This window comes from Rhincodon typus, chromosome 6, assembly GCF_021869965.1.
Source record: "Rhincodon typus isolate 14 chromosome 6, sRhiTyp1.1, whole genome shotgun sequence".
Taxonomy (NCBI): domain Eukaryota; kingdom Metazoa; phylum Chordata; class Chondrichthyes; order Orectolobiformes; family Rhincodontidae; genus Rhincodon; species Rhincodon typus.
The window spans coordinates 66,944,746-66,960,499 of NC_063337.1; the positions used below are offsets into that span (position 1 = coordinate 66,944,746).

Here is a 15,754-nt window from a genome sequence, read left to right on the forward strand (position 1 = left end):
TGCCTGGCCTGCTGTGTTCATCCAGCTCTACACCTTGTTATCTCAGACTCCAGCATCGGCAGTTCCTACTATCTCTGAATTAATTAATCAAGTTATGTTAAGCCATGAGATTGCAGATTTATGTTAGAGTATGATTCTGTGGTTAATGACTCAGGGTGCTTCACAGATGCTGAGCCGTGAGTTTTTAGATCTTCTTGAAGTTTGTCCCATTTCGCACAGTGATTGTGTCATATACCATAATGGAGGGTATTATCAACGTGAAAGTAGGACTTCATCTCCACAATGACTATGTGGTGGTCACTTTTACTGATACAGTCACGGACAGATACATTTTCAGTGGGTAGACTGGTGATGATGAGGTCAAGAATCTTTTTACTTCTTGTTAGTTCCCTTCCCACCTGCCACAGATCTGGTGTAACAGCTATGTCCTTTAGGAACTGACTAGCTTGATCACTTTTGGTGCTGAGTATTGAAGTCTCCTGCCCAGAGGAAATTCTGTGCCCCTGCCAATCTTAGAGCTTCCTCTAAGCCTTGTGCGACATGGAGGAGCACAGTGTCATCAGTTGAGGTAGGGTAGTATGTGATAGTTGGCATGAGGTAATCTGGACTATCTTTGATCTGATGGCACGAGACTTCATAGTGTCCAAAGTCAATGCTGAGGCCTCCCATGGTAGCTCCCTCTGTACCACTGTGCTGCCACCTCTGCTGGGCCTAAATTGTGAGATTGGGGTAGATTACAAGGATATGGAGGGACACAACCATTGAAATATTTGAAAACAAGGATGAAACTTATAAAGTCAAGTGCTACAACCGGGTGAGGAGGGGTGAATTAACTCCATCTTTTTAATACCCTTGCTCAGCCACCGCAAAGATTTTATTAGCACACAGCTATCATGCTTGACTTTGTGTTGGGCAAATTGACTCAGCCAATTACAAGGTTTTCTTGAGTGAAAGAAAGGAATTTTATTACCTGCTAACCTCAAGAAAAGCAATAAAATGGCACATCCAGTTCATACACAAACACAGATTAAAAGAATTAAAAAGAGGACAGCATCTAGTAGTAAAGCTGCAAAGAGATGTGGCTAGATTAAGTGAGTGAGCAAAAATCTGCCAAATGTGGTATAATGTGTGAAAATGTGATACTGTTCATTTTGGTAGAAAGACTAAAAGTGAAACCTATTATCTAAATAGTGAAAGATTGCAGAATTCTGAGATACAGCGGGATCTGGGTATCCTAGCACATGAGTCACAAAGGTTAATATGCAGTTACATCTAGTACTTAGGAAAGTTAACAGCATGCCATTATTTATTGTGAGGGGAATTGAAAGCGGAAGCGAAATTTGGCATGCTTTGGAGTTTGTCTTTCATTTGAGTGAGACAACTTGTTGCGGGTTTAAACTGAGTGTTGCCATTGAGAAGGTGGGACCTTCATGGCAATCACAGCTGGTAAATAAATTGAACCAAGCTGTTGGAGCCACATCACAAACCAACTTTGCAATCACCTAAGCTAACTGACCCTCAGAGAGAGTTCAAACAGAAAGACCACATCAGGTAAATTATAAACAGTACTGCTGTCCTTTTTTCAGGAAAAATTTAAATGCAATGGGAAGTATTTCATCGAAATTTTACTAGACTAACACCTGGAATGGGAGGAGGGTTGTCTTATCAGGCTTTACAGGTAGAGATGAGAAGAGTAAGAGATGACTTAATTGAAATGTATAAGATTCTAAAGGATCTTGACAGATGTGGGGAGTATATTTCCTCTTGTTGGAGAATCTAGAACTAGGGGGTCACTCATTTATAACAGAGATGAGGAGAAGTTGTTTCTCACAGAGGGTCATGAGTCTTTGGAACCCTTTTTGTTAAAAGCAGATGGAAGCCCAGTCTTTTGAAGGTTTTTTTAAACTGAGGTAGTTTTCGGTAAGCGGGGGTTCTTTATTCATTCATGGGATGAGGGCATCACTGACTAGGCCAGCATTTATTGCCCATCCCTAATTGCCCAGAGGGCAGTTAAGAGTCAACTACATTGCTTTGGGTATGGAGTCATGTGCAGACCAGACCAGGTAAGGCTGGCAGTTTCCTTCCCTAAAGGACATCAGTGAACCAAATGGGTTTTTACCCGGAAATCTGCAATGGTTTCATGGTCATCTTTAGACTTTTAAATTCCAGATTTTTGTTTTTATTGAATTTAAATTCTGCCATCTGCCATGGTGGGATTTGAATCCAGGTCCCCAGATTATTACCTGGGTCTATGGATTAATTGTCTAGCGATAATACCACTAGGTCATTACCTCCCCACTGTTAAAAGGTGATTGGAGGCAGTCAAAAATGTGGAGTAATCAGATCCGCTATTGATGTTGTTAAATGCCAAATGAGGGTTGAGGGGAGAAATGGTCTACTGCTGGTCCTAATTCAAATGTATATTCATATGTTTGATCTTTCACAATTCACAGAAAGAGTTTCTCTCCATTGATCTGATGTGTTCTCCTTAATACCTTGAAAAGTTTGCTTAGAACAATTTTTAGAGAACCTTCTAAATTCTTGATATAACAACACTATATCATGTAATTTTTCCTTATCATGGAACTCTAAATTCATTCTGATGATACTATACTGCAAATCCTCCTATTCATATGTTTGATCTTTCCTGACCTTCTCTGCTTGTCTTCACCCAAATCATTGCACTGCTCTTTTCCCTCAACTTATCTCTCTAGATTTCTAAATCTCCCTTCATCTGATATCTCCTTGCCTATTTAAGCTTAACATATCTAATGGCATAGGAGGATTTGCAGTATAGTATCATCAGAATGAATTTAGAGTTCCATGATAAGGAAAAATTACATGATATAGTGTTGTTATATCAAGAATTTAGAAGGTTCTCTAAGAATTGTTCTAAGCAAACTTTTCAAGGTATTAAGGAGAACACATCAGATCAATGGAGAGAAACTCTTTCCGTGAATTGTGAAACATCATCTGCCTTTAGCTTTTACACAATCTGGAATGGAAGTTGTAATCTCAACACACATGCAGACACACACACAGACACACACACGCAGACACACACACAGACACGTGCACGCATGTGACTCACCTCCAAACATCAATTGATGCTGAATGAAATGTTAATTATAGAACTTAAATTGATAAATGATAGTTGATGTGAATACAGATGAAAGGGACAATGACTAAGTGGAGAATGGTTGGACAGTTGACAGAGAGAAGTAGTACGTGGTTGTTTCTCAGGTTGGAGTGCAAAGCTCTCCCTGAAGGGTTTATAGTGGGACTGCTGTTGTGTTTTCATATATAGCAATGATCCGGATGTGGGTATACAAGGCACTATTTCAACATTTATAGATGGCACAAAATTTGGGAAACAGTGCTAAGAATAGTCGTCATCATTGTCTCTTGATTCAAGATTGATACCCACTCAGTATCACGGCTTCATGTGACTGATCAGGCCCATTCTCAACCCTGCAAATCTTTTGGTATTTGGGGCAGAATGTGCCATGAAGTGATGGAATCTGGAGTGCAGGATTTGTTTCCTTTTCTTTCCTTCTGTGCTACTGCCATAGGCTTTTGGACTGAAAGCATGATATAGCTTTTTTTTAAATTTGCTCATGAGATGCAGGTGTCTGTGATTAGGTCAGCTTTTATTGCCCATCCCTAATTTTCCTAAGGGCAGCTAGGAATCAAGCACATGCTGTGGTTCTGGATTTACACATGTGCCAAATCAGGGCAGGATGGCAGATTTCCTTCCCTAAAGGACATGAGTAAACCAAATGGGTTTTTACAACGATCGAATGTGACTCTTTAATTTCAGATTTTTCTTGGGTTCAAATTTCACCATTTGCCATAGTGGGATTTGAAACCATGGCCCGAAAGTATTAACCTGGGCTCTGGATTACTAATCCAATAATGTTATCAGTCATTGACAGATAAATTGTCACCATTTTCAACAACTGATAACAAACTGCTCACAGTCATTAATGGCAATGCTGCCATGATTCAAAAAAAGATTTAAATGTCTTTGAGAATTTTGATAAACTGTTGAATCCTGGCCACTTGAGAATTTAGAGAACAGGGCTTGGCTAGAAAGACACTTTTCAACTATTGGGACACAGTGACCAAACTATCATAGTTGATTTTTCAGGAATTTTGCCTAAATGCATGTGGAACAGTGTAGAATAGTACAGAACAGAATAGAATAGAACAGGCAAAATATATTTTGGGAACAAAAACGGAAGTTGCTGGAAAAGCTCAGCAGGTCTGGCAGCATCTGTGAAGAAAATGTTTTATTTTGTAGCACCATTGGAACAGGAGTAGGCTATTTTGCCCCTTGAACTTCTACAATATTCAATGAGGTCATCTTCACAGATGCTGCTAGACCTGTTGAGCTTTTCCGGCAACTTCTGTTTTTGTTCCTGATTTACAGCATCCGCGGTTCTTTCCGTTTTTAAAAAAATATATTTCACATTGGCAGGAAGAATGAAGAGAGGCAGTATAAAATAAATGATATAATTCTTAAATAGGGTACAGGTCAGAGAAGCCAGGGGCTATATTCAAGATCAAGTATTCATTCTAAATTTAAGTTTCCTAGATTTTTGCTAAACAAACATGAAAATGGGATGTGACTCAAAGGTGAGTACATGGCGTTTGGTCACAAGTCAACCATGATCTCATTGAATATTGTACAAGTTTAAGGGGCAAATTAGCCTATTCCTGTTCCAATGGTGCGACAAAATATGAAATACAACAGTTGTTGTATTGTTGTGTCATCATAAATAACCACAAAGAGTGGCAAGAAGAGTGCCAGAGAGTGAAATTCTTTTGTCCTTCAAAGTTTACACATATCTGAAAGGATATTCTTGAATACGTAACATCCGGGAGGTGGAAGAATAATTATTTGTTGGTATGTTTATGTTTTTTTATTTTTTTCTTTATTTCTAGTCCAAAAGCCAAGGAGGAGGCCACAGGCCGGTCATCTCCCGTGACATCTCCTTTAAGTGCATCACAGCTGGACATCAGATTGTCTAATCAAGCGAAGCAGGGTAGCACCAACCAGCCACAGGCCTCACCTTGTGATTCATTGATCGTGAGTGGGAACCATGGCTCAAAAGCTGCCCAAGGTTCAGGAGGAAATCTGGGACTAAAAAATGGGCAAGGACTGGGGACAAGCAGTGCGATAAAAGGGAAGGGCAAGAGGGAAAGAAGCATGTCCGCTGACTCTTTTGAACAGAGGGATGCTGGCACACCCAACAATGAATCTGAACATAAAGGTATTACTGCAGTTCCTTTCTTGTTCTTTCTTCTGTGAATTGTTACCCCCTCAAATCTGACTAGTGTTTTCCACAAAATATATGTTTTGTTCAATAATTTTAAAGCAGTTTGCAGGAGTTCTTAATGATTCAAGTAAAAAGAGCTTCTCTCCACAATATTCACATTACATAGGATTAAGCAGATTGCACAGCCAAAGAAACAGGCCGTTCAGTCCAACCAGTCAATATAAACACTCTACTTGAGCCTTTGTCATTTAAATCTATCATTGTAACCCTCAATTCTCTTCTCCTTATATACTTGCTTAGCATTGTCTTAAATGCATTTATGCTACTTGTTTTAACCACTCCCTATGGTAGCATGTTTCACATTCTCACCAGTCTATGGGTAATTAAGTGTCTTCTGAATTCCTTGTTGGATGTCTTGGCAACCATCTTATTATTGATGGCCACCAGTTATGCTTTTCTGCACAAGAGAAAACTTTCTGTCCATGTCCACTCTATCAAGCCCTGTCAGAATAAAGAGTAAAATTTCAAAACTTACTGGTGATGCCAAAGTTGGTGGAGTGACACACAGCGAGGCCGATATCAATTGAGTGCAACATGACAAGATGAAGGAGGTGAATGTACTCAGAAACAAAAACTGAAATTACTGGAAAATCTCCGCAGGTCTGGTAGCATCCGTGGCGAGAAATCGGTGTTAATTTTTTGTGTCCAGTGTGACCCTTCTTCAGATGTAATGATGGCTAGGAAATATTTGGTTTTTATGCAGAAGATACGGTACCGGAGAGGGGTTAAGGAGTAAACGGTATGTGAAGATAGAGCCCAAAGAGTTGGACAGACAAAGGAGCAGAGAACAATCAGTTTAGGGGAATGAATGGCTGCTAATGGGGACTATTAGTGGCTAACAATGAATGGCGGACCATGTGATAACAAGGCCTGATGTGTAGGGTTTGGGGTAAGGACATGGGAGTAGGTGCCTTAAACCCTAAAATTGTTGAACTCTATTTAATCCAGAAGGCTGTAGAGTTCCCAAGCGGAAAATAAGGTGCTGTTCTTCCAGTTTGCGCTGAGCTTCGCTGGAGCACTGCAGCAAGCCTGAGTCAGCGAGTCAGCTGAGTCAGCCAAGGAACAAGGTGGTCTGTTGAAGTGGCAGGCAACTGGAAGCTGAAGGTGTTTTCTTGCAGACAGAATGTAGGTGTTCTGCAAAGCAGTCACCTAGTCTGTTTCTTTTCCCCAATGTAGAGGAGACCACATTGTGAGCAGTGAATGGAGTGGGTTGGATTGAGTGAAGTGCATTGCTTCACCTGGAAGGTGTGTTTGGGCCCTTGGATACTGAGGAGGAAGGAAGTAAACAGTCAGGTGTTGCACCTTCTGCAGTTGCAGGGCGAGGTGTCATGGGACTATGGGAGTTTGTTGGGAGTGAAGGAGGAGTGGACCAGCCTGTCCCGGATGGAAGTCAATGTATTTTTGTCAAGTTTGCAGATGACACAAAAATAGGTGGGAGGGCAAGTGGCATCAATGAGGTAAGAAAGAGGGATTTGGAGAGGGAAAAAAACTTGGCAGACGGAATATAAAATGAGGAAATGTAAGGTTATGCAAATTTAGGTGTGAATTATATTGTAAATGGTAGAACCCTTGGGAACATTAACATACAGATGGATCTGAGTGTGCAGGCCCATAGTCCCTTAAACGTGGCAACACAGGTGGCCAAGGTGATTAAGAAGGCATATAGTGTGCTTGCCTTCATCAGCTGAGGCATGGAGTACAAGAGTTGGTAAACCATGTTGCAGCTATATAAAACCCTACGTAGGTCGCATTTGGAGTATTGTGTGTAGTTTTGGTTGCCACATTACCAGAAGGACATGGAAGCTTTGGAGAGAGTGCAGAGAAGGTTCACCAGGATGTTGCCCAGTCTCGAGGGCATTGGCTATGAGAAAAGGTTAAAAAGACTAGGATTGTTCATAGAATGCCTACAGTGTGGAAACAGGCCCTTTAGCCCAACAAGTCCACACCAATTCTCAGAGCATCCCATCCAGACTCATCCCCCTGTTAACCCACCTAATCTACACATCCCTGAACACTGTGGGCAATTTAGCATGACCAATCCACCTAATGTGCACATCTTTGGACTGTGGGAGGAAACAGGGAGAATATGCAAACTGCACGCAGACAGTCGCCTGAGAGTGGGATTGAACCTGGGTTCCTGGTGCTGTCAGGTAGCAGTGCTAACCACTGAGCCACCATGCTTCCTATAAACTTCACTGGAAGTTTTCACTGGCAAGATGGCAGCTGAGAGGAGACCTGATAGAGGTCTACAAAATTATGAGAGACATAGATAGGCTGGATGGTCAGAGGCTTTGGGGCGCAGGTTCAGGGTGAGGTGGAAAATTTAAGGAAGACGTGCAATGGACGTTTTTCATGCAGAGACTGATAGGAGCCTGGAATGCACTACAAAAAGAGGCGGTGGAAGCAGGCACGTTGGTGACATTTAAGAGACATCTGGATGGTTACATGAATAGGGAGGGATTAGAGGGATACGGACTGAGTAAGGGCAGGAAGTTTAGTTTATAGTTTAGTTAGGGCATGATAATCGGCACAGGCTTGGAGAGCTGAACGGCCTGTTCCTGTGCTGTACTTCTCTTTTGTTCTTTGTTCTTTTGTTGTATGCTTTAGCAGGAAGAACAGAGGAACTGAATATTACCCAAATGGATAAAGACTCCAGAAAACAACTGAACAGAGGGATTTAGAAATCCTCATGCATGAATCCAAGTTCAGCAGTTAATAGGGAAGACAAATAGAATATTGACCTTTATTTCAAAGAGAATGGAGTATAAAAGTAGGGAAATCTTGTTAAAACTTGCGCAAGGCACAAGTCAGACTATAGTTGGAATTGTGTGAACAATTTTGTTCCCTTCATGTAAGGAAAGATATGCTGGCATTGGAGGCAGAGAAGGTTCATTAGGTTGATATGAGATATAGAGTGACTGTCTTATGAGGTGGGGTTGAACAGATAGGGCTTGAACTCATTGGATGATAGAAGAATGAGATGGGATCTTATTGAAATGTAACCTTCTTAGTGACTTGACACTAAGATGCAAAAGTGTTGTTTCCGCTTGTAGGAGAGCCGAGAACCAGAGGTCATAATCTCAGTGTAAGAGGTCAGACCATTAAGATAGGAGAGGAATTTCTTCTATCAGAGAGCAGTGAATCTGTGAAATTCTTTACTGTGGGGGACTGTAGAGGCTGGGTCACTAAGTATTTCAAGTCTAAGATGGACAGATTTTTAATCAGTAAGGAAAACTAAGTTTAGGGGGAAAAGACAGGAAAATGTTTGAAGTTGAGAATTATCAGATCAGCCATGGAGCAGACTAGATGGGCAGAATAGTTTAGTGGTCTTTTTGACTTAGATAGACCAGCAGAATGGGTGGTAAGTGGCAGATGGAATTTAATACAGAGAAGTGTGAGATGTTCATTTTGGCAAAGGGATAGGGAGTGGCAAAATAGATCTTATGGAACAGTTATAATGAGTGACTCGGGCCAATGAGACTTGGAGGTTTATTGGCACAGATCATTGATGCTGACAGGACATAGTGTAATTAGTGAAGCATATGGGATCTTGGGCTTTGTAAAACAGGTATGAAGTACAAAAGAAAGCTGTGTTGAACCTTTAGAATGTTCTGGTTTGGTCATAACTAGAATATTGAATTTGGTTCTAGTCACCACACCTGATTGAGGATGAGAAGATGCCAAGGAGATTTCCCAGAATGCTTCCAAGAATGAGGGATTTTAGCCCCATAGTTAGAGTAGAGAAGCTGGAACAGTCCTCCTTGGAGTGAAGGAGATTGAGGGAAGGAACAAATTATTGCCAATGCTGGACTTTGTACTGAAAACAAAAAATGCTGGAGATCACAGTGAGTCAGGCAGTATCCATGGAGAGAAAACAAGCTAATGTTTCGAGTCTAGATGACTCTTCTTCAGAGCTTGAGGGAAGATTTGTTAAACTTGTGCAAGGTTTAGACGGGTTTATATAAGGTAGACAAAGAAAAGGTATAAGATATAAGGACTAAGAGACGCAGATATAATCCTTTGGGCAAGAGTGGCAGCAGGGAAATGAGGAAGAAATAGCTTATGCAGTGAGTGGTAATGGCCTGGCAGCTGCTACCTACAAGAGTAGTGGAAGTGGAGATGATGAGCAGTGTCAACAGGGTACTTAATAAAAATAATCTTATCATGGTATAGAGTAGAACATAGGAAAGGAACTGCTGCCTTTCGCTAGTGTGGCGAGAGAAACAATAAATACTTGCATTTATATAGTGCCTATCACAACCATTGATGGCTCAATGTATGTCAGAGTTCATGAAGCATTTTAAGGTGTTGTAAAGTAGGAAACATAGGAGCAAACTCCCACAAACTAAAAATCAAAGGATCTAAGAGATATTGATTGAGGGATAAATATTGAACAGAACATCGGTGATAGATAAATCTTGTTTTGTTCCTTTCAAATAATGCCCTGGGATCTTTTTACATTAATATGATAAGAGAGATGCAACCTTCATTTAAAGTCTTATCCAAAAGATGGTATCATCAACAGTGCAGCACTCCCTCAGTACAGTACCATGGGGCCAGGGCTAACTTTTGCATTGAAAGCCTAGAATAGGATTCAAACCCAGAATATTAAGAGTGTAAGAGTGCTCTTCACTGAGCCATTGTCGGCTGGATAGGATTCATTTGAGTTACTTTGGGCTTTGAGGATCTGGCTTTGAATTGCATTAACACAGTGTGGCTATGTTGTCAACAGTGTGGGGTGGTTGGATGACAGTCATGAGGATACTGGTGGAGTGAGAGTACTTGGATGAATGTCGTCATCCAGGCAGAGCTCAGCAAGTCGGTGTTCCATGTTAGTGCTGTCAATGGAGTGACCCCTCAATGTCATGGATAATCTGCTGGAGCGCAGCTCACTGGACAGCTGTGGGAATTTAGCTGCTGAATTTTGAACGCTGAAAACAGCTGCACTGTGAAACTACAGGCGGAAAGATTGAACTTCGTGACCTCTGTTTGAGCTTCAATTTTGGCTGTGAGATGTTGTTTGACTTCCACCAAAGCTACAGTGATAGCGGTTACTCAATCACGACCCTAGTCAATAGTGCTGCTATTTTGTTGAGCACCACTTCCAAATGCTATGCAATGCAAGGTGCCAAATGGGAGCCAGACATCTCTGTGTCCCTAGGCAGTGCCAGGAGGCTCCCTGACAGGCTCCCTGAACCATGCATCTGTTGTTCCTCAATAGTGTTCTCCTTTACATCACCTGTTTGAATTATTCATTTAGGACCCTTGTAGCAAATCTCATCAGTGATTCAACCTCCTGTGAATCACAGTCCTCTTGTGAATCACAGAGTCATATAGCTCTAGAAAAAGACCCAGGAAAAGGTCCTTTGGCCCGTTGAGCCTGTGCCACTCAAAATCAACCACCTAACTATTTTAATCTCATTTTCCAGCATTTGGCTCAAAATCTTGTATGCATTGGCATTGCAAGTGTAAATCTAAATATTAAATGTTATGAGGTTTTCTACCTGTACAACATTTATAGACAGTGAATTCCAGATTCTCAACACTTTCTGGGTGAAAAGAAATTCTTCATCATCCCCTTTAAAGCTAAGCGTCCTGGTCATTGATTCTTCTATGAAGGGGAAAAGTTTCTTCCTATCCACGCTATATATCCTCTCAGTTGTGTCCCTCCCTCTGTCTCCTCTGCTTCAAGGAAAACAACCCCAGTTTGTGCAACCTCTCTTCAAAACTAAAACTCTCCAGCCTAGGCAACATCCTGGTAAATCTCCTCTGCACCTTCTTAGCTGGTGCATGAGCTGTGTTTTCTATCCCTGGCTTGGCTGCACTCCCCTCATGCATGGTGACTCATTCATATGCAGACTCTGATCAGCCTCTATGTTGCATGCAGCAGTGTGTCAGATAAACCTTCTTTATTAGTGTTGTGATGTCACTTTCTCTCTCCTCATGCTGCTGCAGTGAGGTAGGTGATAGATTTCAAGTGTACCTTATTAATGTTTTAGATGATGGGATCCATTCACAAGCTACTTGGGTCATTATCTTTGATGGATCCTGGCAGACAGGTTGGCTCCACTTAATGGCTTCGGAGTTGTTGAGTTTTGCAGATGTTCAGCCATCTTTGAAACTGCAGTTTCAAGCCCACTAGATTACCCACTGGAATCTGACTTTTTAAAACCCCTGTCAGTGGTTTCCAGCCAGTAAATGCATAAGATCATTTCCGAGATAAATGACAGCTTCACAACAGGTGCCTGAAATCAGAAAATTGGAAAGGGAAAGTTTAGGGTGAAGGATGGGGTGGTGGGATAGAAAACAAGAGGTTTCCCACCCCCTCCCCCACCCTGCCGGAACTGACACATCTCGTCGAAGGATGTGGGTGAAGCGGGAGTTGAGACTGGACATAGGCAGAAATCCACTGGAATTCTGAATGTTTTTAGTGATGCCAGATACTGCTGGCTGTGTTGCAGCCAGACCAAAGTACAGGGCTTTACTCTGTATGGGTCAAGAGATGCAAACATCTTTGTCTCTGACTATTTCTGTTCAGGTTTCAGTGGATATAGCCACCATATTATGAATGGTGTTGCACTGTATTTTGATGGTATGTCTGCCATAGGTGAATATTTTTAAAATTCATGCTCAGGAATGTGGGTGTCACTGGCTCAACCAGAATTTATTGCCTTTCCTTAATTGCCCAGAGGACAGTTAGGTGTCAGCTGTATTGCTGTCTGGAATCACATGTAGGCCGGACAACGTAAAGACGGCAATTTCCTTTCCTAAAGGACATTAGTCAACCAGATGGGATTTGCTTTTTCTGGTCATCAGCAACAGTTTCATGGTCATCATCACACTGTTAATTCAGGAATTTTATTGATTTCAAATTCCACCATCTGCCATGGCAGGTCCCCAGAATATTACAGCAGAACCTGGATGTGAGGTTAGTATCACTGAAATACATGTGAGCGTGAGCTGATCTATTTAGATATGGCCAGGACCTGATTGCTAGGGACTTGTGATGAGTTGTGATCCTCTGAACAATATGAAACATTCTGTTATTGTGGGGAGGTGATGTTCTTCAAGGATGTATGCACTTACCTTCATTAGCTATGGAGGTAATTGAACCTCTTGTGACACAGTTATCAGACTCGAATTTGGGTATTGACACCATTAGCCATCCACAGCAACTTTCTGCTCACAGTTTGCTTTGACAGCCTCCTGCTTTCTTCTCTCCTTCCACCCAGACCCCATATTTCAATTGTAATTTCAACTAAGAAGACTAAGGCCTCCAGCTCCGCATCTGTAAATCCTGGACCCCTCTCTCATTCCAAATACTTTAATTGTATAATAATCATAATCAATAATAGCAGATAGCTGTAGCTGCTTTCCGCTGTGTCCGGAGACTGTCATTAGGAGGAGCAAGCTGGCTTCTTCACTTTATATCAATGTACACTGCACATCCCCTCGCTGGGTGCTCAGACAGCTCCTGCTCAGATCAATGGTACAATAACATGCCTGAGGAGGCAGCACTAAGTTTGCATGTTACCTTGTGCATTGGGATCATATGCAAACCTCTGTGCCTGAGAAAGGTGCTTAACCAATTCTGAGGTAATTTAGTTCAAATTCTTCTTTTTGTTGATGCCTATATCTGAAGTTCTTGGTTTTCTCATTTCAAATGTATCAACCAGTAAAAATCCACTCAAAGGGTAGTCTTTTCTCAACATTCAAGTCTGCAAATTTTGATCAGAATTAAATAGCAAATGAGAATTATAAGCACAAATCATCTTTGAGTAACAGATTGTTGGGATAATTTGTAAACCTTGACTTAATTCATTTCTGCAAGTCCATATTGGACAGAAATAAATTTAATTCCTGGTTCCGAAATGAATACAATTATTATCCTGACATTTTTATCCCATTTGCTGCAATAATACTTATTTATCAGGAGTTTACCATTTCATTGATATCCTTAATCCCCATTACAAGGGGAAAAGAAAACCATCATTGTATCCCAGCTCATGTGATGCATTTGAATCAGTTAGCTAGATTTGAAAGTGACTGTTACACCAAAGAACCCTACATTGCAGTTTCATTAGAACGTGATAACTGGTGGTGACATTAAGTTGAGGATCTTCACTCATTAGTCAAGGGGCGAGGTTGAGAAGGCAGGACCTTTGCAATGACCTTAGGCAGAATGCGAATTGAACCCACGTTGTTGGTGTTTCTCTATGTTACAAACCAGCCTTGCAGCCAACTGATTTGGTTTGATTTGATTTATTTATTGTCACGTGTGCCTAAGTACAGTGAAAAGCTTTGTTTACAAGCAGTACAGGCAGATCAGAGTAAGCAAGGGCATGCAGATCATAGGGTGAAAAAAGACTTTTTAAAGGCATACAGGTTACATTGCACAGGGCGTGCACAAGGCAAGACCCATATTATCAAAATCAGCATTATTTGAAGTTAAAGAACCCATTCATCAGTCTAATAACAGCAGGGAAGAAGCTGTTCTTGGACCTGCTGGTGTGTGTTCAAGCTTCTGTATCTTCTGCCTGACAGAAGTGGCTGTAGGAAAGCATTACCCGGGTGCGATGGGTCTTTGATGATGTTGGCAGTCTTTCCACGCTGTGTATTGGAGTCCATGGATAGAAGATTGGCTTCCGTGATGATCTGGGCTGTGCACACAACCTTCTGAAGTTTCTTACGGTCCTGGGCAGAACAGTTGCCATACCAGGCCATTGTGCATCTGGACAGTATGCTTTCATTGGTACATCCATAAAAGTTAGTGAGGGTCTTTATGGACATGTCAAATTTCCTGAGCTGCCTGAGGATGAAGAGGCGTTGTCGTGCCTTCCTGACCCTCACATCTATGTTGGAAGTCCAGAACAGGTTGTCGGTTATCATCACTCTTAGGAACTTGATGCTGTCCACCCTCTCAACCTCAGCTCTGTTGATGTAGATGAGGGCGTGTTCTCCTCCTTTCTTTCCGAAGTCAATGGCCAGTTCTTTAGTTTTGCCGAAGTTGAAAGAGAGGTTGTTTTCATTGCACCATATCACCGAACCTTCTATCTCCTTTCTGTATTCTGACTCATCATTGTTAGATATCCATACAACCATGGTAGTCTTGTCAGCAAACTTATAAATTGCGTTCGTGCAGAATTTGGCAACACAGTTGTGGGTGTACATAGAGTACAGTAGGGTGCTGAGAATGCATCCTTGGGGGGACTCCACCATTGAGTGTTATCGTGGAGGAGGTGCAGTTGTCTATCTTCACTGATTGCGGTCTGTGGGTCAGAAAGTTGAGGATCCAGTTGCAGAGAGCAGAACTGAGACCTAGGTCTAGAGTTTTGAGATCAGTCTGGAGGGGATGATGGTGTTGACGGCAGAGCTGTAGTCGATGTAGGTGTCCTTATCCAGATGTTCTAGCAATGATTGCAGGGCTAGGGAAATGGCATCCGCTGTGGACCTATTGTGTTGGTAGGCAAACTGTAGGGGATCAAGGCAGGCTGAGAGACTAGAGTTGAAGTGGGCCATGATTAGCCTCCCGAAGCACTTCATGATTATGGAGGTGAGAACCACTAGGCAGTAGTCATTAAGACATGTTGCATGTGTTTTCTTAGGTGCTGGGATAATGATGGTCTTCTTGAAGCTGGTGGACTTGTAGGAGGGAGAGATTGAAGATGTTGGTGAATACCTCTGCCAGTTGGTCTGCACAGGATCTGAGTGCTCGTCCAGGGACTCCAGGTCCATTGTTTTCCTTGGGTTGACTCCCAGGAAGACTGATCTGACATCTGCAGTGGTGACAGAGGACACAGTGGAAACTGAGCTAACAACAAGCCAGCTACAATGGCAGTCAGGGACACATGCCACACTCCAATGTACTCTGGTTGGAAACCATTTTCTGTCAATAAAGTGATTGTTCAGGATTGCAGGAGATTGGTACTGAACCTTGAAGTCATGGCACAGTGATGTTTTTAGTACTGAGACCCTGTAGGCCTCTCTGTTCCCCTCTTCCCTGTTTCTGCCCTGGGACCCTTATTGTTTGTTATTATAAAGAAAAGATACAGGTGAAAATGAAGGTGGGGAGAGGGTTGGAATTTGCAGACGATACCAAGTTTGGTAGATTGAGTAATACTGAAAAAGATGGTTGTAGAAAATCCAGGGAACTATAGATGGGCTAGTCAGATGGGTAGAGATGGTATTTAACTCTGATAAGTGCGAGGTGATGCACTTTGGAAGAAGAAACAAAATGAGGGAGTATTTAATAAATGGCAGGACACCGGGTAGATTAGAGGAACAAAGGAATCTTGGGGTAATTATTTGCAGATTGCTGAAGTCATCAGAGCACGTGAACAGGATAGTTAAGAAGGCTTATGGGACACTTGCTTTCATCAGTCATGGCATAGAATATAAGAAAAAGGGAAGTA

At 41.9% G+C, this 15,754-nt stretch overlaps 1 protein-coding gene across 2 annotated transcripts in view; it reads left to right on the forward strand.

Annotated features, from left to right (window-relative positions):
- Nucleotides 1-15,754, forward strand: part of bcl9 (BCL9 transcription coactivator) — a 136,983-nt gene that overhangs the window by 28,129 nt on the left and 93,100 nt on the right. For both annotated transcript variants that reach the window (XM_048598360.1, XM_048598361.1), the window contains exon 4: nucleotides 4,948-5,276. In XM_048598360.1, coding sequence (XP_048454317.1) covers nucleotides 4,948-5,276 — 329 coding nt within the window. The remainder of the gene's footprint in view (nucleotides 1-4,947; nucleotides 5,277-15,754) is intronic.